Source organism: Bufo bufo, chromosome 6 (assembly GCF_905171765.1).
Source record: "Bufo bufo chromosome 6, aBufBuf1.1, whole genome shotgun sequence".
NCBI lineage: Eukaryota > Metazoa > Chordata > Amphibia > Anura > Bufonidae > Bufo > Bufo bufo.
Window position 1 is genome coordinate 258,739,560 of NC_053394.1, and position 24,703 is coordinate 258,764,262.

A 24,703-nucleotide genomic window follows, 5' to 3' on the forward strand; every position below is an offset into this window, starting at 1 on the left:
TCACTGATGATGGTGGCGGCTCCATTCCTGAGCTGCCACCATCACATACAATACTGGGGGACATCATGGAAGACTGCAGGGGGCATGTGGAGCATAGGGACATTGCATTTGAGGGCCAAATGGGCATTGGAGGCCATGCCTGATCTCATGCTCTGAGTGGAGAATGGAGATCAGAGCCTAAAACCGGCATTACTACGCTCTGATTGGTTAATCTGTGCAGGGACCCCTTGTTGGCTTCTCCCGTGTCTCTGCTCTCGGTGAGAGCGGAGACTCTAGTGATGTGTCACAGCCCCCATTAACAGTTTGGATGTAGCTGCATCAAGGGGTTAAACAATAGGTCATTTCATGACACATTCTCTTTAATTCTGAAGTCTTAAAAAGGAGCTGTTTGGTTAGTTTCCCTGATTCCCATTTGCAAAAGTAGACAAGCATAACTATACAGTGAGGAACAGAAGTATTTGAACACCCTTTGATTTTGCAAGTTCTCCCACTTAGAAATCATGGAAGGGTCTGAAATTCACATTGTAGGTGCATTCCCACTCTGAGAGACAGAATTAAAAAAAAATCAAGAAATCACATTGTATGATTTTTAAAGAATTATTTGTCTTGTGCTGCTGAACATAAGTATTTGAACACCTGAGAAAATCTGTGTTAATATTTGGTACAGAAGCCTTTGTTTCCAATTACAGAGGTCAAACGTTTCCTGTCGTTCTTGACCAGGTATGCAAACACTGCAACAGGGATTTTGGCCCACTCCTCCACACAGATCTCCTCTAGATATGTCAGGCTTCGGGGCTGTCACTGAGCAACACAGAGTTTCAGCTCCCTTTAAAGATGTTCTATTGGATTTAGGTCTGGAGACTGGCTAACTCCTTGGTTATCCTGGCTGTGTGCTTCGGGTCATTGTCATTTTGGAAGACCTAGCAACGACCCATATTCAATGCTCTGACTAAGGGGATGGCCCCATCCATCCTCTCCTTAATACAGTGCAGTCATCCTGTCCCCTTCGCAGAAAAGCACCCCCAAAGCATGATGTTACCACCCCCATGCTTCACAGTAGGGATGATGTTCTTGGGATGCAACTCATCCTTCTTTTTCCTCCAAACACGACGAGTGAAGTTTAGACCAAAAAGTTCTAGTTTGGTCTCATCTGACCACATGACTTTCTCCCATGCCTCCTCTGAATCATCCAGATGGTCATTGGAAAACTTCAGACAGGCCTGGAGAAATGATGACTTGAGCAGGGGAACCTTCCTTGCAATGCATGATTTGAAACCATGACGGTGTAGTGTTCTACCAGTGATGAGCGGCAGGTGCCATATTCGATTTCGACGAAATTCGCGAAAATTCGATAGAATATTCGTTTTATATTCGTCGAAATTGAAATTGAATATTCGTCATTATTCTTGTTATCGCGATTAATATGCGATTTTAACTTAAAGGCTACTCTCCTATTGAAATAGCAATGCGATTAATTCAAGTTATAATAATCGAATTTCGATTTTAACTTAGCACTGCTATATTCCATATTCGTTAATTCTAGCTTAATATGGAATATAGCAGTGCCAAGTTAAAATCAAAATTAGATTATTATAACTTGAATTAATCGAATTGCGATTTCAACTTGGACCTGGTTTACTATGGTTGGCTTGGTAGAATTAGCGAATATGACGAATGTATTCGTCATATTCCACAAAACGAATATAACGAATGTATTCGTCATATTCCACAAAACGAAGATAATGAAGTATTCTGCATCTTCGTTTTAGCTACCTATTCATCAACTTCGCTAATTCTAGCAATCATATAGGAAAGTTGACTATAGAGACAGCTGTGTTTAATTCGCTATGCGATTATATTACTTTGCTTTTTTAAAATAAATAGAATAATTATAATAATTATCAGGTATTATAATTATTCTATTTTTTTTTTAAAAAAGCAGTCATATAATCGCATAGCGAATTAAACTTAGCTGTCTCTATAGTAAACTTTCCTATATGATTGCTAGAATTAGCGAAGTTGATGAATAGGTAGCTAAAACGAAGATGCAGAATACTTCGTTATATTCGTTTTGTGGAATATGACGAATACATTCGTCATATTCGCTAATTCTACCAAGCCAACCATAGTAAACCAGGTCCAAGTTGAAATCGCAATTCGATTAATTCAAGTTATAATAATCGAATTTTGATTTTAACTTAGCAGTGCTATATTCCATATTAGGCTAGAATTAAATATAGCAGTGCTAAGTTAAAATCGAAATTCGATTATTATAACTTGAAATAATCGAATTGCTATTTCAACGTAATTCTCAAATCCGACAGTACATTCTAGTATATGTAGACGTTCCCATGGTGATGGGGACGCTCCATGAGCACAGAAGTCGGCAGAAGCGGCAACGGGCACTGACTGGAGCAGCCAGGAAGCCAGGAATCCAAAGGACAGGTAAGAACAACTTTAGGGAAGTGGGAAAGAAAAAAATATAACAAAAAAAAAAAAAAAGAATATTCGAAATATCGAATTTATATCACTATATTCGAAATATTCGCGAATTAGCGAAGTGCCGATATTCGCGAAAAAAATTCGATATTCGAATATTCGCCCTCAACACTATGTTCTACCGACAATGACCTTGAATGAAACAGTGGTCCCAGCTCTCTTCATGTCATTGACCAGCTCCTCCCTTGTAGTTCTGGGCTGATTCCTCACCTTTCTTATCATCAGTGATACCCCACGAGGCCTTGCATGGAGCCCCAGTCCGAGGGAGACTGACAGTCGTCTTTAGCCTCTTCCATTTTCTAACAATTGCTCCAACAGTTGATCTATTTTCACCAAGCTGCTTGGCAATTGCCCCATAGCCCTTTCCAGCCTTGTGGAGGTCCACAATTTTGTATCTGGTGTCTTTTGACAGCTCTTTGGTCTTGCCCATGGTAGTAGTTGGCGTCTGACTGACTGTGGGTTTGACAGGTGTCTTTAAAGAGCTCAGACAGGTGCTACTAAGTTAGATTAATGAGTGGAGTAGAGGTGGACTTTTTAAAGGCACAGTAACAGGTCTTTGAGAGCCAGAATTCTTGCTGTTTCTCAGGTGTTCAAATACTTTTGTTCAGCAGTTCAAGACAAATAAAATAATTAAAAATCATACAATGTGATTTCCTGATTTTTTTTTTTATTCTGTCTCTCAGAGTGGGAATGCACCTATCCATGATTTCTAAGTGGGAGCACTTGCAAAATCGCAGGGCGTTCAAATACTTCTGTTCCTCACTGTATGGTCAACTCCCCCATGTCATACTCAAATTGGCACAGATAACCACATGAGCAACTAAATTAGCTCTCAAGTGGTAGGGATCTGTCAAATAGCTATAACTCCCTTGTGAGTCTGACACAGGGAAAAATGATTAATGGAGTTAACTACTTCCTGTTGAATTTTCAGTGTTTACATTTAAAACATACCCAATTTTGAGCAGACGTACTGTTATATTGTATACACAGAATCTTTAGGTCTGCTTTAGATTTTTACATTTATTTTACCTGGAATTAGACATAAATTGAAGATGTACAGGTGAAACTCTAAAAATTTTAATATTGTGCAAACATTATTTATTTCAGTAATTCAACTTAAAAGGTGAAACTAATATATGAGATAGACTCATTACATTCAAAGCAAGATATTTCAAGCCTTTATTTGTTATAATTTGGATGATTATGGCTTATACAGTTGCAAGAAATAGTATGTGAACCCTTTGGAATGATATGGATTTCTGCACAAATTGGTCATACAATGTGATCTGATCTTCATCTAAGTCACAACAATAGACAATCACAGTCTGCTTAAACTAATAACACACAAAGAATTAAATGTTACCATGTTTTTATTGAACACACCATGTAAACATTCACAGTGCAGGTGAAAAAAGTATGTGAACCCCTAGACTAATGACATCTCCAAGAGCTAATTGGAGTGAGGTGTCAGCCAACTGGAGTCCAATCAATGAGATGAGATTGGAGGTGTTGGTTACAGCTGTGCTGCCCTATAAAAAACACACACCAGTTCTGGGTTTGCTTTTCACAAGAAGCATTGCCTGATGTAAATGATGCCTCGCACAAAAGAGCTCTCAGAAGATCTACGATTAAGAATTGTTGACTTGCATAAAGCTGGAAAGGGTTATAAAAGTATCTCCAAAAGCCTTGTTGTACATCAGTCCACGGTAAGACAAATTGTCTATAAATGGAGAAAGTTCAGCACTGCTGCTACTCTCCCTAGGAGTGGCCGTCCTGTAAAGATGACTGCAAGAGCACAGCACAGACTGCTCAATGAGGTGAAGAAGAATCCTAGAGTGCCAGCTAAAGACTTACACAAGTTTCTGGCATATGCTAACATCCCTGTTAGCGAATTTACGATACGTAAAACACTAAACAAGAATGGATTTCTTGGGAGGATACCACAGAGGAAGCCACTGCTGTCCAAAAAAAACATTGCTGCACGTTTACAGTTTGCACAAGAGCACCTGGATGTTCCACAGCAGTACTGACAAAATATTCTGTGGACAGATGAAACCAAAATTGAGTTGTTTGTAAGAAACACACAACACTATGTGTGGAGAAAAAGAGGCACCGCACACCAACATAAAAACCTCATCCCAACGGTGAAGTATGGTGGTGGGGGCATCATGGTTTGAGGCTGCTTTGCTGCATCAGGGCCTGGACGGATTGCTATCATCGAAGGAAAAATGAATTCCCAAGTTTATCAAGACATTTTACAGGAGAACTTAAGGCCACCTGTCCACCAGCTGAAGCTCAACAGAAGATGGGTGTTGCAACAGGACAACGACCCAAAGCATAGAAGTAAATCAACAACAGAATGGCTTAAACAGAAGAAAATACGCCTTCTGGAGTGGCCCAGTCAGAGTCCTGACCTCAACCCGATTGAGATGCTGTGGCATGACCTCAAGAAAGCGATTCACATCAGACATCCCCAGAATATTGCTGAACTGAAACAGTTCTGTAAAGAGGAATGGTCAAGAATTACTCCTGACCGCTGTGCACATCTGATCTGCAACTACAGGAAACGTTTGGTTGAAGTTATTGCTGCCAAAGGAGGTTCAACCAGTTATTAAATCCAAGGGTTCACATACTTTTTCCACCTGCACTGTGAATGTTTACATGGTGTGTTCAATAAAAACATGGTGACATTTAATTCTTTGTGTGTTATTAGTTTAAGCAGACTGTGATTGTCTATTGTTGTGACTTAGATGAAGATCAGATCACATTTTATGACCAATTTGTGCAGAAATCCATATCATTCCAAAGGGTTCACATACTTTCTCTTGCAACTGTAGCTTATGAAACCCCAAAGTCACAAGCTCAGTTACCCTTTGCTCAGGGGGTATGGATTAATTACGGTAGCTGACTAGAATGTGACACTTTAAGCCTAGAATATTGAACCTTTTCACAATATTCTAATTTTAAGTTGCATTAATGCAACTCCTTTTAAGTTGCATTACTGAAATAAATGAGCTTTTGCACAATATTCTAATTTTTCAAGTTTCACTTGTAGGGCTTATACTTCCTTGATGTACAATTGTACTGTGTAGGTTTGTCTTAATGAGTGTGGATATAGGCACCCATAGCACATGAGATTTTTAACAAAATGTATCTACTCAGATGTGCCCTTCAACATGAGTATAATAAATTATCGGACTTTTGGGGTAGCTTTATATATATAAGCATAACAGCGATCTCACAATGTCTTATCTGTGGCCTTATGTGAGACTGTATATAGTTCTATGGTATTATCATAATAACATGCTTAGTTTCCGTTGCTGAATATTTTCTCTTTAAGAATATATGCATATCATGGTTGAAAAATACTTGACAGTTAATGTGATTATTTTATCCTTTCAGAGGGCTTGCTTGACGTTATTCAGAACAGTCGGCTGCTAGGACAAATGCATCCTGGGACTGCTTTTGGGGAATTAGCAATTCTCTATAACTGCAAGAGAACAGCCACTGTGAAAGGTATGAGTCATCAACACGGCTAACCATAATCATACTCCACATAAAAAAGACAATAAACAATATATCAGGAATATATATGCCTTGTATCCCTTAATTTTTTCATTAAGTTGTAATTCCCATAACATTGTTCATCGTGTCTTATTTGATTTTAATTAACCTTCTCAGAGCAACAAAACATGGATTTTGCCAGTAAGACACATAGTAAAAATGCTTCACTGGAGCTTTTATGCACTGTAGCTTCTATACAATGAAGGATAGCATTAGGGTTGAGCGATCCCGTGGAAGTTCGGGTTCGCCGGGTTCGGCCGAACTTCAGGTCAAAGTTCGGGTTCGGAACCCAAACTTGACCCGAACTTCACCCTGAACCCGGACCCCATTTAAGTCAATGGGGTCCCGAACTTTACTTTATTATTTTCCGTTATAGTATGGTTATAACGGAAAATAATAGCATTATTTAAACAGAATGCTAAATAAAATGTCTATTGAGGGGTTAAAAGTTTTAAAAAAAAACTCACCTCATCCACTTGATCGCACAGCCAGTATCTTTTTTTCTTCAGGACCTGCAAAAGGACCTGTGGCGACGTCACCGCAGGTCCTGCTGAATGAAGATAGAAGGTCCTTCTATCTTCATTCAGCAGGACCTGCGGTGACGTCACCGTGCTCACTACATGGTGAGTGCGGTGAAGTCACCGCAGGGCCTTTCGCAGGTCCTGAAGAAAAGAAGATACCGGCTGCGCGATCAATAAAATGACCTGAATCCCGAACCCGAACTTTAGTGAAAGAATCCAGGTTCTGGTCCGAGTGTCCGAACTCGCAAATTTCGGTACAAACCCAGACTTTGCAGTTCGGGTTCGCTCAACTCTAGATAGCATTATAAAGCAGAGCACAGTTTTGTTGTCTTATGGATATGTATTATACTGTAGCATTAAAATTAGAGATGATCAAATTTCTTGAATTTTGTTCTTGTCCAATTTGGCAAATTTAAAAAAAAAATTTAATTTGGGCCTGAATTGAATATGCTCCTATTGGTCTGAAAATTGGTATATGACAATCTGACGACTTTAAAAAAAAATATGTTCACTCTTTTTGTTAAAGGGTTTGTCTCACTTCAGCAAAAAGTATTTATCATGTAGACAAAGTTACTCCAAGGCACTAACTAATGTATTGTGATTGTCCATATTGCCTCCTTTTCTGGCAGGATTCATTTTTCAGTCACATTATACACTGCTCATATCCATGGGTTACGGCCACTGCTGCAATCCAGCAACAGTGGCCATGCTTGCTAACTATAGGAAAAAGAACCAGCCTCTCTTCTGGTGCTCAGGACCATGAGAACACGCACGTACAGCAGCTCCTGAATTTTTGCTGTCCTCCACCCCTCCTTTTAAAGGGAACCTGTCAGCGGCAAAAACCACCCCAGTACCTTCAAGTAGCCGGCAGTGTGTTTCTAATGATGATTTTCTTCCTGCAGTCAGATGCAGTAAAAGCAGAAAAAACATTCTTATATCCCCTGAGCGCACCATTTTCGAGTCACGCTTGAAGTCAAGGGGGCAGGGGCCTCCTTTCTTCAAGTCAAGGTAACCATGCCCCTTCCCTGCCCCTTCGCCTTTGATGGACAGCGCTTATGCAGAGAGTTCGGCTTGCTTTGCCAAACAGCCGTCTGTCAGTCACAGGCAAATGGGCAGGGAAAGGGGAGCGGTTACCTTGACTTGAAGCTGGTGGTTTGGGGTGTTTTTTGCAGGTGACAGGTTCCCTTTAAGCTCTTGAACACAATGACAGCAATAGCAAATAATGTCAGAATGACACTGACATATGGCTATGGGTAAACGCATGATTGACGTTTTTAACAAACCGCATGTTTAAAAGCACACTGTGCCATTGTATGTGTCATGCTTTTTCATATTAGAAAGCTTCCACAAATTGTCCCTAATCAGGTAGTGTTTAAAATGCACAGTCTTATGGGGGGGGAAAAAACGCTTGTTGGGACCAAGCATCCACAAATTTTGCCTCCAAGGGGGAAGATCCCTGCCCCTGTTTATAAACACATCTTATTGTCATAAGAAAAAGTGGCTTGTTCTGCATAAGTATCCAAAAATGTTTGCCCATTTATACACAGACAACTGTTAATTGTCAGCAGAAAGAGTGGCTTGTTCTGAACGTGACTGGAAAAATTGTCCCTCTTAATAGAGAATAGCAGCAGTACAGTGTGGATTTGGAAAGGGTACTGTATGGTAATAGTGTCATGTGGCAGCAACAGTAGTGGCAGCAGTAGCAGAATAGCATTGAACTGATGAGACAGTAGATGTCTGTGTGGCAAAGTAGTAGTAGTGGCAGTAGTTGCAATGGAAGTGGCAGAAGGGGGATTAGCAGCAGACAGTAGCAGCTGCGGTGGTGGCAGCAGAAGCCATATGGCACAAAACATGATAATGAGTAGGCCGACAGCTGCAGTGCCATGATGGGGCACCATTACCAAGGGCAGATCTATTCATCAGCGTCAGCGGGAGGAATCCTCATGGATCCATCTCCTGTTAACTTTGATAAAAGTGATGCTTTTTACACTGTATCCTCCCATTTTTCTTTGATAGTGAGGGTCTAAAAACATGGCTATCCAGTAATCATCAGATACACATGTCATTACATAAGCAAGCAAGCATATAGCTTGCCATTCTGGCCATAATACCTGAGGACCCAGTTCTTTCTGGCTCTGCCCCCACTGAGATAATTGGTCATCATGGCTGGTATTATGATCATTATCAGCCTCGTGCTCTTCCTCCACCACTGACTCTTCCTACTCCTCTCCCAGTGGTACAGTGGTAGCTCCCCATCTGTAGTTCTTCTGCTGTCCCTTGTTGCATCAATGAGAACGTCTGCTTTATTATAAATATCAGGAGGATGACAAAATTGATGCCGCAGTTGTCCCTACTGACAAATCTAGTGGAATCTTTGAAGGGTCTGAGCATGAGACAAGCATCCCAGATGAACTACCACTGCATGACCTCAAAACAACACATGCTCCCTGCTGAGGTGGTTTGGTGCATGATGAAATCATTCACAGCTTTCCCTACAGACACTCTAGCATATGCAAGGTGGAAATCCACCAACTGGAACTTTGCATATCAAGCAATGCAATGGCAGACCGTTCTGTCACATAAGAATGGCTGAAATGTGAGGACAGTCTCCTGGACATGGCCAGGACCCTTTGCAAGCCACTGTGCTTTTTTAAAACTATTGCATGACTAGATTTATCACATGCACCACGCCATGTTATTTCTACTAAAATGCAGCATGGCGATGATATTACTGCCATTGTCGCTGACCACCTTGCCCAGTTGGGATTGGTGGGGAAACAGCCCCAATCAGTTGTAACACACCATATCAACCCTTCACTTTACACATACGATAGGATGAAGGGGGAGAGGGAGCAATTCTCTGCACTGCTGCGGTTGGGGATGGGAGGAGGACATGGAGGAGGCAGACAAGCACATGTGGGGACCAGACTGACCCAAACGAGGAGGAGTCAATAGGACATGGCCTTCTTGCTGCGGTGCTACCTTACCACTGCAGCACAAAACATTGACCCAGAGGGCCGTGAAAGACATGTACTTTCTTTGCCCATAACAGCTTCTCCAGGTGTCTACGGTGGTATGCACCTAACTGCACAGAAATAATTGCAATTTTAAACAATTGTTTTGAAAAAAAAATGGATACCTAGGCAGAAGTATGAATATTACACAGCAAAATTTTATTTTGTTGAAGGTGCAGGACTTTGCCACCATTACTACAACACAGGGGTATGGACGCAACTTCAACGCTAACAACTTGGCCAGGTGGGAGTTCAGGTTGTGTACTAGTTAATTGCTGGCCGTGAATAATCTTTTTATGGCCACTCTTTCCATTATGGATGTTTCACAATGGTGTGGAGGACAAGGAAGAGGAGTCTTAGCAGCATAAGAAGCAGCTGATGATTATGACAAGTACACTGTACTTCTTAGATAAGTGGATGGGCTGGCTACCATAAAGAAGACCTGTACAAGGAGGACAGACTTATTTTTATTCAGAATGTTGGCCATATCTATTTTACAACAGCACCTGGTGCTGCTGCTTCATGTGTTGCAATAGAGCCCTGGTATTAATGTTTCTATGAATGCCCATGGCTTATTTTAATCCTGCAGGTCTTGCACATGGCTGTTGTGTGCCGGCTTTGTGGAGAAAAAGTACCATACGGGCACAGGCACATTTTGAACATGTGCCCGCCCAGAAACATCACCAATTCCCGACCTGACCACAATAGATGCAGATCTGGCCCTGGTAGTTTTGTGGGAGGTTTGCCCATAAGTTGCCTGCACTCTTTATTGCCCCTGTGACCACAGTCCTCCTCTTCTGATGTCACCTGCTCCTTAGCACCCTAGTCCGGCTTCCAGTAGCTCTCCAACACACAATCATTGTCAACATCATCCTCACCCTCCATGCTACTTTTATCAGACTGTGATATGTCTGCATGGGCTCCTTGGTCCCTTCCCAATTCCCTGCTCTGTATTTGCCCCAAGTTCTACTGTCACTACCACATAGCATGTGGGGGGTTTTGTTGCCTCTTCTTAGGAAAAAAAAGGTGTCCCATTAGGAGGGGGTAGTGAAAACAGGATGCAACTGAAAGGCTTCTCTTGGGTTGCAAGGAGGAGGAGTAGAAAGAATGCTGTGACTCAGACTCAGAGGTGAACTTCACATCATCCCACTGTGACTGAGCGAAGAAGTGAGCCATCCAGTCCACAATTGCAGCGTACTCAAGTTAGGTTTAGAAATGTTCCTGGGTGTTGTAGTGCAATAGACACTAACCTGAGACGGCTGACTCTCTGCAAGGGCAGGTGATGATGAGAAATGTTCGTGACGCCAGTGCCAATTAAACGGTGGCACGCCGTTTGCTGATAGCAGGAATAACTGAGGAACCACGTGATGTTAAAACAGAATTCAAACTTTAGTAGTCATCATTTAGGGACATTGACGGAAGCGCAGTTCCTTTGAAGACAGTTGATTTTCAATACAGTTGATGCAGGCAATATATATATATATATAGCAAGGTGACTTTAGAGTGTTAAACACAGGACTTGCAGTACAGGCCGCTTGCACTCTATTCCTGACTGATCCTGGAACATAGAAACTCTTCTCCAAGGTCCAATGCCCTAGCTCTGGCGTATATCCTTGGTTTTATCTCTATCAAGTACCTCCTCTGTTGTCTTGAGTACCTCTTGCTTTTCTTGACTTGCCTCTGTCTCTTTCTCAGCTTCCCCAGGCTCTAGAAACTTCTGAACTGACTTTCTGGCTAGGCCCTAGCCTATTTATACTGAACTGGGGGGCTCCCTCTGCTGGCTGGAATAAAGATTGCCTGCACCAGGCCTAACTGGCTTAAAGGGAAACACACATTACATTCTAGCAGTGTCGGGTAACCTACCCGTATGCTGCACAATCTCATCCTTTTTGTCCTCAATAATAATGTTACGCCTTTCGGATGCCAGGGAGAACTGTGGCCTTCTACTACTACTGGCTACTGCTGCTACTACTTTCATTTTACACTCTTCCATTACCTAGAAATGTTATTATGAGACCTATTTATTATGAGACCTATTTATTTGAAACACACAGTCTGATGCAGTAATCCATCCACTATCATGGATATAGCAATGCAGTTTTTGTGGTTATATTTTTTTTAACTATTCATAATATCGCTGGTTCAGCAATAAAATGTTTGTACCAAAACGTCTAACAAAGTTTGATGCAGTAGTTCATCTGTTAACATGGATATAACAATGCAGTGTTTGTGGTAAACTGCCTTTGAACTATGCGTTCAATAACACGGGTATACAAATGGCATTACTGCCATAAAGTGCTTTATCTAATATATAAAGCTGAGTGTATGTGTGTGTGTATGTCCGCTAAAGGAATCCGTACCGTCGCATTTACAATCACAAAATTGGCACACAGGTACATCAGGTGCCCGGGAAGGTTTTAGACCAGGTCTCAGCTCTCTAGGACGTACCATTCTTGAGATATTCCCAAAAAATGCATTAGCCAATAGAAACTTGGTCACATGACCCTTATTAGCCAATAGAAGCTCGCAGGTTCTCCAGCCTCCACATACACAGTATTACTCCAGGTTTCCATCACAACCCAGCCATTTGTCTTCACTGCTGTAGGAGAGCTTTAAAGGAAATCTGTCACAAGGATAATTGCTATTGAAGTAAAGCCATGGCCTAATAGCACTTAGTACCTTATTACAAGATGTGCCTTTGTTCCAGCAATAGATGTTTTTATCCTCTGAAAATCCAGTTTATTTGGTATGCAAATGAGCCAATAAGGTGCCCAGAGGGGTGTCACTCTTGCAGGAAGGAGCCCAGACACGCCCCTGCCACAATGTGTCCACCCTCAAAAGACTTAAAACCCCACCCCCAGGTCCCACTAAGCCACACCCATTATCTGTCCCACTCCTCAGCTGATGGGGATTGAAAAAATAAAAGTAAAAATGAACTTCTGTCAGCTGCAGCTGACTTTCTCCCTGCAGCTTACACTCAGACAGCACAGTGCTGCTGTCTTAGAGTGAGCTGTTTAAAAGGACACGACCCCGATCCGGTTAGGCCACGCCCCCTCCCGCTCCTCAGCCGACTGAGATTAAAAAAATTAAGTTAAAAATCAACTTCTCGGTCCCACTAAGCCATGCCCAGATCTGGTTAGGCCACGCCCCTCCCACTCCTGAGCCGACGGAGATTGAAAAAATGAAGGTAGAAATCAACTTCTGTCAGCTGCAGGGGTAGGAGGGAGGGTGATTTTCTTCCTGCAGCTCACACTCAAACAGCACAGTGCTGTTGTCTTAGAGTGAGCTGTTCAAAAGGACACGCCCCTGATACAGTAAAGGCCACTGTTAAGGGGGCGGGCCCCTGTGGAGGTCCAATTTTAAGGGACGGGGCACTGTGGGGGTCAGTGTTAAGGGGTGGGGGCTGTGGAGGTCACTGTTATAGTGGATAGTGTTGATATATTTTAACGACACACAAACAATAAATGAAATAGATTAAATATACCCGAGCGAAGCTGGGTCCTTCAGCTAGTATTATATATAATGCAAAGTCTTTAATAACACGGATATAATGCATGTGGAAAAAAGTGTGCAATTGTTCAGCATTTGCTACAAAATGCTATTGGTGCGCTTTTTCTTGTAAGGGGTTTTATAATGCAGAATTTTCAGGCTGAGCTCCTGCTGCATTAAGCACAGTATGACCAACTCATTCTCTCAAAGCTTTCCCTGAGCAAATTCCCTAAAATCTACACAATTATAGGTACAGTGGGATGCGAAAGTTTGGGCAACCTTGTTAATCGTCATGATTTTCCTGTATAAATCGTTGGTTGTTACGATGAAAAATGTCAGTTAAATATATCATATAGGAGACACACAGAGTGATATTTGAGAACTGAAATGAAGTTTATTGGATTTACAGAAAGTGTGCTATAATTGTTTAAACAAAATTAGACAGGTGCATAAATTTGGGCACTGTTGTCAATTTATTGATTCCAAAACCTTTAGAACTAATTATTGGAACTCAAATTGGCTTGGTAAGCTCAGTGGCCCCTGACCTACATACACAGGTGAATCCAATTATGAGAAAGAGTATTTAATTTTCTCTGAAGAGTAACTACACAGGGGTCTTAAAACAACTCTTAAATGACCTGAAGACAAAGATTGTTCACCATCATGGTTTAGGGGAAGGATACAGAAAGCTGTCTCAGAGATTTCAGCTGTCTGTTTCCACAGTTAGGAACATATTGAGGAAATGGAAGACCACAGGCTCAGTTCAAGTTAAGGCTCGAAGTGGCAGACCAAGAAAAATCTCGGATAGACAGAAGCGACGAATGGTGAGAACAGTCAGAGTCAACCCACAGACCAGCACCAAAGACCTACAACATCATCTTGCTGCAGATGGAGTCACTGTGCATCGTTCAACCATTCGGCGCACTTTACACAAGGAGATGCTGTATGCGAGAGTGATGCAGAGGAAGCCTTTTCTCCGCCCACAGCATATAAAGTGCCGCTTGAGGTGGGCTAAAGCACATTTGGACAAGCCAGCTCCATTTTGGAATAAGGTGCTGTGGACTGATGAAACAAAAATTGACTTATTTGGCCATAACAAGGGGCGTTATGCATGGAGGAAAAAGAACACAGCATTCCAAGAAAAACACCTGCTACCTACAGTAAAATATGGTGGTGGTTCCATCATGCTGTGGGGCTGTGTGGCCTGTGCAGGGACTGGGAATCTTGTCAAAGTTAAGGGACGCATGGATTCCACTCAGTATCAGCAGATTCTGGAGACCAATATCCAGGAATCAGTGACAAAGCTGAAGCTGCGTCGGGGCTGGATCTTTCAACAAGACAACGACCCTAAACACTGCTTAAAATCCACTAAGACATTTATGCAGAGGAACAAGTACAACGTTCTGGAATGGCCATCTCAGTCCCCAGACCTGAATATAATAGAAAATCTGTGGTGTGACTTAAAGAGAGCTGTCCATGCTCGGAAGCCATCAAACCTGAATGAACTAAAGATGTTTTGTAAAGAGGAATGGTCCAAAATACCTTCAACCAGAATCCAGACTCTGATTGGAACTTACAGGAAGCGTTTAGAGGCTGTAATTTCTGCAAAAGGAGGATCTACTAAATATTGATTTCATTTCTTTTTTGTGGTGCCCAAATTTATGCACCTGCCTAATTTTGTTTAAACAATTATAGCACACTTTCTGTAAATCCAATAAGCTTAATTTCACTTCTCAAATATCACTGTGTGTGTCTCCTATATGATATATTTAACTGACATTTTTTATCGTAACAACCAACGATTTATACAGGAAAATCATGACGATTAACAAGGTTGCCCAAACTTTCGCATCCCACTGTATATCTCTATCTCTCCTTATAGTGTTCCTATCGCACTACATTCCAGGTCAGAAGCTGAATAAAGCTTGGCACTTCTTCTAGGTCAGCATAGGGACCTACCTGCCTATTGTTGTTCATCCTCCCCCAGGTAACACCACGGTGCCCACTTATTCCTCCCATCCAAAGCCCCCCCCTAAGGTAACGCCATGGTGCCTGCTTGCCCGCTGGGAAGCGGTATCTGCGGCTGCCGTATACATTATCTCATAAAATGAGGTGTACAGTAGCTTCAGATGGGGAAGTCACAGGGGGCCATTCATTCATTACTTCATTATGTACAAATAATACGGTATGAAACTGCAGTTCCATGCGCCATCCACTGTTTACAAACCCAAATTGCACCCTGAATTTTCTCACTACTCTTTTTATGCGTACGCGTTGTAATGAAACAGGATATCGTTCTGCGCTCACGCGTTCTACTGTGATCGCTAGCGCTGATACATGTTTACCAGGTGTCAAGGTGGCTTCTGCAGATGGGTATCTAACACTAACGGAACTGCCTCACTTGGTCTTACCTAAGCCTACAATATTCAGGGCAGTGTAGGAACCATTTATCAATTCTAGATAGAAATAATAGTTGGGAATTTATTCTGAACTACAAATCTAAGGTATAGTTGAATGGAAACATTCTGGAATGTGGAAAGGTATGTGGTCTATATGCAACTCCAGTACAAAAATTGTCAAATGCCAAAATTCTGGTGTATTTTTGGAGTGAAACTTATAGGTGTAGTGTAAACGTAGGCAGTTTTTGGTGCACAGACAAAATTGGCTTATGGACAAATTTTTGGTGTATGAATAAAATCCTAGCAAAAATCTGCCACAGGATTTACGATGATCAAAATTTACATTTCCATGAATAGTAAATTTGTCTAATATTAAGACTGTGATTTGCTTTCTTAGACAGTGTAAAGTATGACACTAATAGTAAATCTGCCCCAGTGTGTCTATGATCACAAATACTCCAGCATTATAAAATGTAGAAGCCGTGATGTTAGTATACTAGTAACTTATAAGAGTGTCTTCAGTTATAACTGGAAGGTTCCATCTAAACAAAATGGTATTTGATATAATATATTACCATTAGTTACTCATCCTAAAGAAATATGCAATGTATTTATATATTACATTGGCAACTAAGGACAGTTTTTTTTATCTGACCAATATATTGGACATTTCTTTCAGCTGTAACAGACTCCAAGATTTGGGTCTTGGATAGGCAGGTTTTCCAGAACATTATGATGAGTTCAGCACAAGCTCAACATCAGGAATATTTCAGCTTTCTCCGCAGGTAATTTTAAACATTACTTTTACAAAAACCTTGCATTTTCTGTGTTTGCATAATAAAATAATAATATTGTACAAAAATCTACTAAATAGGCATCCAAAAAACTCCAAAAAAGCATGGTTATTTAAATTGAATGCCCCGCTAACAAATCTGTAAAATATATGTATATTAATCCATCAGTTAAATTACAGTTCATTATGTAGTGTTAGGGTACATCCACACAAACAGGTCTCTGCATGCACTCTTGGAAGCCAAAATTAGGTCATATAAGGAGGGAAAGGATAAAGGACAGATATAACTTCCCTTTTTTTTAATTCACTCCTGGTTTTGGCTTCCAAAATTGCGTTAGACAACTTGACCGTGTCGCCACACCCTTATTGTACTCTTTGCCTTTCAACATATGAAAACCTGAACTTGAAATTCCCCAAAATTGCATTTGTGGCAGCATACCTACCACCCATAAATATGTCTATAGTCTGTGAATGGGGCTAAATGAATAGTCTTATGAAGACAACACCTTTTTGAAATTATGCTGGCTCTGTGATCATTTGACTGTTATGAGATCAGTTTCTATAACTGATCAGTGGTTTTAGCTGTGGGAAACTGCTTCTAGACATATATGGTGGACAATAAATGAATGGCATTCCATGTAATTTATGGATGTATCAGGTCTCTGCCAAAGCGGGAGCTGCTTTTATAGGGTGGGTCCCCATTCTGGTACACAAAGAGACCCACTTCTGCTCATATATTTAATGAACAAGATTTGTCGTCCAGAGATAATTGCATTTAACTTCTTAAGGACCTAGCAATTTTTATTTTTGCATGTTTTTCCCCCAGCCATAACTTTATTTTTTAATTTCTGTTAAGTTCTTTTTTTGTGAGATGAAACTGAAAAAAAAAAAAAAAAAATTCTGCCACGATTGTTTTTTGTGCATTTATGGCGTTCACTGTGCACTAAAAATTACATGTCACCCGTTAAGGGTTATTCCACTTAAATTAAGTTATCCCCTATCTCATTATCTCTCAAAAAAATTAAATAAAAAGCAATCAAATAGTCATATGTACCCTATTAAAAATGACAGCTTACCCTGCATGTATGGTGTGACCAAAAAAACAGCAGATTAGTTACTTTTTTTTAAATTTATTTATTAATTTTATTCATCATGCAAGATAAACACTTATATTTTAATAGTTCTGGCATTTTCATACGTGGCAAATCTTATTATGTTTATTTTTGTATTGTATAATTTTAGGTGTAAAATTGAGAAAAAATAATTATTAGAATTTTTTATGCTTTTGTGTTTTTTGTATTTTTAGAACAATTTTTTCACTTTTTTATTGTACGTTTTAGTCCCATTAGAGAACTTGCACATGATCTTCTGATTGCATGTCCAACAGACTGCAATAGAATACTACTGCAGTCGATAGGATTTTCACAGGCCTCGTGTCAGGCCGTGCCTTGGGTGTGGCTTTTCACGCGCCTCACTATGACAGTGCTGGGTGCCTTCACAAGGCTGTTATAGAAATCATTTGGAGCACCACTATTTCATTGTAGGGGCTTCGATCAGGGAACAGAGGAAGTTCCCTCCCTCTGTCAAACAGCAGCATCTGATGAGTTAAATGACCAGGATTGGTGTCATTGCAGATCCCAGTTAATCCCAGTGGGTGTCTGCTGAATTATACAGCCAGAACCTGCCATGCATGGAGTATACTTAGCATGAGAATGTGCATGTACATGATTATGCATTAAGGTGTTAAAGGCACCTTAGCGACCCCATTTTTTTTATTGCTACAGTAAAAATAAAGCAACTATTCATATCGTCTTCATTAAAAAGTTCCCATTTTTATTTCCACTGCTTTTATGAAGCTCTGTTTATCTTCAAGGTAACAGGCCACAAACAAACCTTTGTAGTCAGATCCTGCAGCCATACTAGTCCCCACCTGTGCCTTTCTTATTGTTAGCCTTTGAAATCCAAGTTAGCAAAAAGTAAGAGACAGATAGAAGAGCATGATCAGGCAAAATAGTCTCTTGGAAGCTGTAGAAGGAAAAGAATGTAAAATGTATTAAAATATCAATTGGCATTGATTCAAATATTCAAAGTTTTTTTATTTATATTAGATGCATTCGGGTAAAAAATGTGGACATAACCTTTAATTTATAGGATATGGCAAAAATTGTCTTAGCAAGCTGGTGGAGTTTGAATACATTCTACTGCCTTGTTATATTATCAGATATTAGGGAATAGCTATATATCAATATAGTTTTACAGAGGCTAGATTTACACTGTAAGTTCTTGCTTGCATTATAGCTGTAGCTTAAATATAGCTTCTGATATTGCTGCCTGTGCATCTGGTAATGGATTCTTATGCATACTTCTTTTTCTAGCTTCACGCGGTAGCAGTTCATAGCTGCCATTATCTGTAAACTGTCAGAGGACATATTAATCATACCACCATCTTTATGCTATCAATGCCAGGCTTTGAGGAACGAGGAAGCCTGGTCCTTCCATTATTAGTACACTAATGCAAATCTAAGGCTGAGGAATGGTATTTTCATCGCACTACATGGCAGTTACTTAAATGACCCCCACAGGCAAAAAAAAACAATTCCCTAAACAGACTTCAGACTATTTCAAGGTACTCTTAATCAAAAGGACACTCTGAACATGGGGAGGCTAAGGATAATCTTTATATGTCTGGGACAAAATAAGTTGTTACCTAGATGTACCGTAACTTTGTTTCTCATGGTCCACAGCCGTGACTCTAAGGAAGTCATTAAGAAGTGTGGGTAACTTTCATTACTGGGCAAGATTAGGAGAAAATCTTTATTAACAGAGACAAGAAATGGCAAATGTATTAAAGAGCTGTCTAAGTATATTTGAAATGCTTATTCCAAGAAAATTACAGTTTTTTTTTTATATTTCTTCCCCCCCCCCCCTTCCCCTCCCCAGTGTTTCATTATTGAAGGATTTACCTGAAGAGAAGCTTTCCAAGATAGTAGACTGCCTGGAAATTGTATGTACTTACACTGTGATTGAACAATATGTTGGTTCTATTTAAAAAATATATATATACAGTACAGACCAAAAGTTTGGACACACCTCATTCAAAGAGTTTTCTTTATTTTCATGACTATGAAAATTGTAGATTCACACTGAAGGCATCAAAACTATGAATTAACACATGTGGAATTATATACATAACAAACAAGTGTGAAACAACTGAAAATATGTCATATTCTAGGTTCTTCAAAGTAGCCACCTTTTGCTTTGATTACTGCTTTGCACACTCTTGGCATTCTCTTGATGAGCTTCAAGAGGTAGTCCCCTAAATGGTTTGCCTTGTCAAGTTTAATAAGTGGAATTTCTTGCCTTATAAATGGGGTTGGGACCATCAATGGCGTTGAGGAGAAGTCAGGTGGATACACAGCTGATAGTCCTACTGAATAGACTGTAAGAATTTGTATTATGGCAAGAAAAAAGCAGCTAAGTAAAGAAAAACGAGTGGCCATCACTACTTTAAGAAATGAAGGTCAGTCAGTCAGCCGAAAAATTGGGAAAACTTTGAAAGTAAGGGCTATTTGACCATGAAGGAGAGTGATGGGGTGCTGCGCCAGATGACCTGGCCTCCACAGTCACCGGACCTGAACCCAATCGAGATGGTTTGGGGTGAGCTGGACCGCAGAGTGAAGGCAAAAGGGCCAACAAGTGCTAAGCATCTCTGGGAACTCCTTCAAGACTGTTGGAAGACCATTTCAGGGGACTACCTCTTAAAGCTCATCAAGAGAATGCCAAGAGTGTGCAAAGCAGTAATCAAAGCAAAAAGTGGCTACTTTGAAGAACCTAGAATATGACATATTTTCAGTTGTTTCACACTTGTTTGTTATGTATATAATTCCACATGTGTTAATTCATAGTTTTGATGCCTTCATAGTCATGAAAATAAAGAAAACTCTTTGAATGAGAAGGTGTGTCCAAACTTTTGGTCTGTACTGTATATATAAAAATTGTCTATCTGTCTGTTCTTTATGCATGGCCAAATGACTGAACCGATCTGCACCAAATTTGGCAGATAGCTAAATCAAGTGCTTCAAAATTTTTAGAAATTTTGGGGTTTCAGCTTCCTAAGTCGTACTCCTCTTGAGAAAAAAGTGATTATGGAACCATCACATGACCCGTATTAGCCAATAGAAGCTCTCAGGTCCTACATTCTTTTCATAGATGCCATACACCCAAGTCTCAATGACTCATTGCCTCATTGACACACACACAGTTTTACACCAGGTTTCCATAACTACCTAGCCATTATTTTCTACTGTTATAAGGCCACTGTTGATGTCACTGTTTTGGGCCACTGTGGATATCGCTGTTGTGGGAGCATGCGGAATGTCACAGTTTTCATTACTGTTATGGGTCACTGTGGATGTCATTGTTATGGGGGAACTATGGATGTCACTGTTGTAGAGGCATTATGCATGTCACTGTTATGGGAGCACTGTGGATGTCACTATTATGATGACACTGTGTATGTCACTGTTATAGAGTTCCACTGTGAATGGCACGGTTATGGGAGCCACTGTGGATGTCTCTGTTATGAGGACAATGTGTATGTCAATGTTATAGAGTGCCACTGTGGATGACACTGTTATGGGAGCACTGTGGATATATTTTAGCCGCACACACAAACAACAAACGAAATAGACTCAATAAATCTGTGCAAAGCTGGATATATATAATATATGTTCAAATTCCACTACTGAATTACTGTTAATTTTAAAACTGATGAAATAAATGAAGCAGAGGTGGGAACAGCACTCATGGGAATTATTTGTCATTGGAAAATTTTCACATTTTGTGCTGCTGCCGCCCATTTTTTGTAATAGCAGATTGTGGTATTATAATTTATAAGTAATATTTGAGAAATATGTGAAATAAATATTTCACGTGTACTAAAGATATAACAGATTGTCAAAAATTATTGTCAAATCAATGTCCACCTTAAATACTGTTACTCCTTATGATATCACATGTTGTTTGGTTAGGATCTTACGGGTCACTCATACAGCTATTTACAGCTGAGTGCATTAATCGTATTGTGCCAAAGATGGGATTTGATTCCGTATTGGGAGATCAGGAAAATCTTTATCTGGTAAAGTCTTTGCTGATATCTCCTGATGGGATCCAATTGTGTTCATGATATAAATAATACAGCTCAAGCGCAGAGTTCAAATAAGTCTATGTGCACAAGCGTTCATTGTTCCAACTCTGAGAGTTCTCACAAACAATTGAGCCCTAAGGTTAAGAGCATTTCTGAGAAAAGATGGCCTAACAGGACTGAATGTGAATGTGATTTGAAATTTAAAGTCTATCCAAAAATAAAATTTATATACAAGGTAGTGTTAACCTCCTCCTCAGTGTGTTCATGTTGGGGGAGAGATAATAAGAGAATAGAAAAAAGGAGGAAAGACGAAACCGTAAAATATACCTTTCTTAATAAAGATAAAACAGTAATCAGAAATCATTTTAAATTGATAGACCCCATAAACATGGTCAAGTGCAGAAAATGTAGGTCTTCTTCAATCAATAGTTACAGCACAGAACATGTACAGTAACCAATTCTTGGCACTTAAAGAGAAGACATCCTTTCCTTCTAGGCCAATCTAGGCGCTGGTGCCTAATGATAAAGTCTGACTTCAGAGTCGACAGGACTGTGTTTATAGGCAGAAAAGATGGAGAACCTTTTCCCAGTACAGCCTTCATGTTAAACCAAAGGCAACTTTGAATCACTGAATTTTCCAAAATTATGTAAGAAAATCGAGCTATATTCTGAATTGTTCAATAACTAAACATGGTACACAGTGTGACATGGAAACAGATGCAGCTACTAAATATGATGGGGCTTAAATGGGTTATGCGAGAAATGTGGGGGGGGGGGCAAACCCACCCAGTCTGCTGGACCTGCAAAGGGAAGTTGACTTACGTGCTTCCTGGCTCCTTCTACAGGCCTGCGATGCTCTGCTGGGCTCCATCAATGTAAACATCCCATTTGAAATCACTGAAGCAAATCACTGCTTGCGGTGGTGTCCGGCTTCCCATACATCATGAGAAATAGTTAAATGATGCAAGAGGATCCAGTTACCGCCGCAACCAGTGATTGGCTGCAGCGATGTCAAACTGGATGTGTATCATCACATGCCTGTAGGAGAAGGAGCAGGGAGCCGATGCCAGGAGGCAGGTAAGCAGGGCCGCATCTCCAATTATTCATGGTGATTACTGCAATAGGCATGACCCCGCAAACAAGTGGGGACATTGGCAGGGCCAAGGGAAATGAGCCCTTCCATTGTGGAAATGCTCATCTCTCTCCAACTATATTGCTCACATCAGGACGGTGATACAGTTGAATCCTGCAGTGGGGCATGGGGTGACATCTCCCTGCCCCGTTCTGTCTGATAGGCTTCAGGCACTAGGCTTAAAGCTTATCATCAAACTGCCTAAGGGCTCTTTCACACCTGCGTTCTTTTCTTCCGGCATAGAGTTCCGTCGTCGGGGCTCTATGCCGGAAGAATCCTGATCAGGATTATCCTAATGCATTCTGAATGGAGAGAAATCCGTTCAGGATGCATCAGGATGTCTTCAGTTCCGGTACGGAACGTTTGTTGGCCGGAGAAAATACCGCAGCATGCTGCGCTTTTTGCTCCGGCCAAAAATCCGGAACACTTGCCGCAAGGCCGGATCCGGAATTAATGCCCATTGGAAGGCATTGATCCGGATCCGGCCTTAAGCTAAACGTCGTTTCGGCGCGTTGCCGGAGCCGACATTTAGCTTTTTCAGAGTGGTTACCATGGCTGCCGGGACGCTAAAGTCCTGACAGCCATGGTAAGTGTAGTGGGGAGCGGGGGAGCAGTGTACTTACCGTCCGTGCGGCTCCCCGGGCGCTCCAGAGTGACGTCAGGGCGCCCCAAGCGCATGGATCACGTGATCGCATGGATCACGTCATCCATGCGCATGGGGCGCTCTGACGTCATTCTGGAGCGCCCCGGGAGCCGCACGGACTGTAAGTATACTGCTCCCCCGCTCCCCACTCCTACTATGGCAACCAGGACTTTAATAGCGTCCTGGGTGCCATAGTAACACTGAAAGCATTTGGAAGACGGTTCCGTCTTCAAATGCTTTCAGTACACTTGCGTTTTTCCGGATCCGGCAGGCACCTCCGGCAACGGAAGTGCATGCCGGATCCCAACAACGCAAGTGTGAAAGAGGCCTTAGCCAGACAGCATACATCGTAGGACATAGGTCGGAAGAGGCCTGCACCACATCGTTGACAGCCTCATGGGGGTATTTTAGTTTAATTTTTTCATTTGGCACCATGCTGTTAGTGCCAAAGGTATAGGGAAGGGTGCAGAAGAGCACTATGGGGGCATCTACTGGGGACACTTATATAGGCACAAATCATGGGGGCACTATGAGAACATTAGCTAAACTGGGGGCACTAAGAGGGGATAATTGTTGTACTGGCACACAGAAGGGGGCATTTTTTTTGTACAGGCACACATTATAGGGGAACTATGGGGACATTAGCACTACCAGGGGCATTAAGAGGTGTTTTTTCTTGTACTGGCACACAATAGGGAAATTGGCATGTTATTGGGCTCTATTGGGGACATTAATAGGAGTTATTTTTTGTACTTGCACACAGAACGGGAGCATTTTTTGTACTAGCACAAACTATAAGGTGTCTTTTTCTACTGGTGCACATTTTAAGGGGGACATTCTTTTATACTGGCACACATTATAAGGGTGTATTTTTTGCACTGGCACACAATATAAAGGGGTATTCTTTGCACTGACATGCATTATAAGGTGGCATCTTTGTACTGGCACACATAAAGGGGAATTTTTTTGTACTAGCGTACATTATAAGAGGGCATATTTTTGTCCTTGCTCACATTATAAGGGATATTTTTTGTATTAGCACACATTTTAAAGTGGTATTTTTGTACTGGTGCACATTGTAAGGGGACATTTTTTGTAATGGTGACCTTTATAAGAGCCATTTTTTGTACTGGTAAGGAGAATGATCAATACCAGGGGGCATTATGGTTAGCTTTATTACTACTGGGGGACTATGGAGAACATGATTACTAGTATGGACACACTGGGGAAATTATTACTGTTGCGGGCACTGTAGGGGTACTATTACTACTAAGTGCACACTGGCAGAGAATTATTATTATTGTAGGGACTTTGGGGGCACTATTACTGTGAGGGGCACCCTGGAACAGTATCAGCTTAGTACAATTATTTTTGGGGGACATTATATTTGCAACACTATTAGTGCCAAGGACACTATTTGCTTAGTGCAGTTATTTTTTAGGGTACTGAGTAACAATAATTATTAAATGGGACACTATCTTGTGTGATGCTAGTGCTTTCAGG

The 24,703-nt window shown here is 41.0% G+C and overlaps 1 protein-coding gene across 1 annotated transcript in view; it reads left to right on the forward strand.

Annotated features, from left to right (window-relative positions):
• The window catches only part of LOC121005082 (cGMP-dependent protein kinase 2-like), a 318,727-nt gene that overhangs the window by 88,504 nt on the left and 205,520 nt on the right, over positions 1 to 24,703 (forward strand). The window contains exons 4-6 of the mRNA XM_040437617.1: positions 5,902 to 6,015; positions 16,166 to 16,271; positions 19,220 to 19,283. Coding sequence (XP_040293551.1) covers positions 5,902 to 6,015; positions 16,166 to 16,271; positions 19,220 to 19,283 — 284 coding nt within the window. The remainder of the gene's footprint in view (positions 1 to 5,901; positions 6,016 to 16,165; positions 16,272 to 19,219; positions 19,284 to 24,703) is intronic.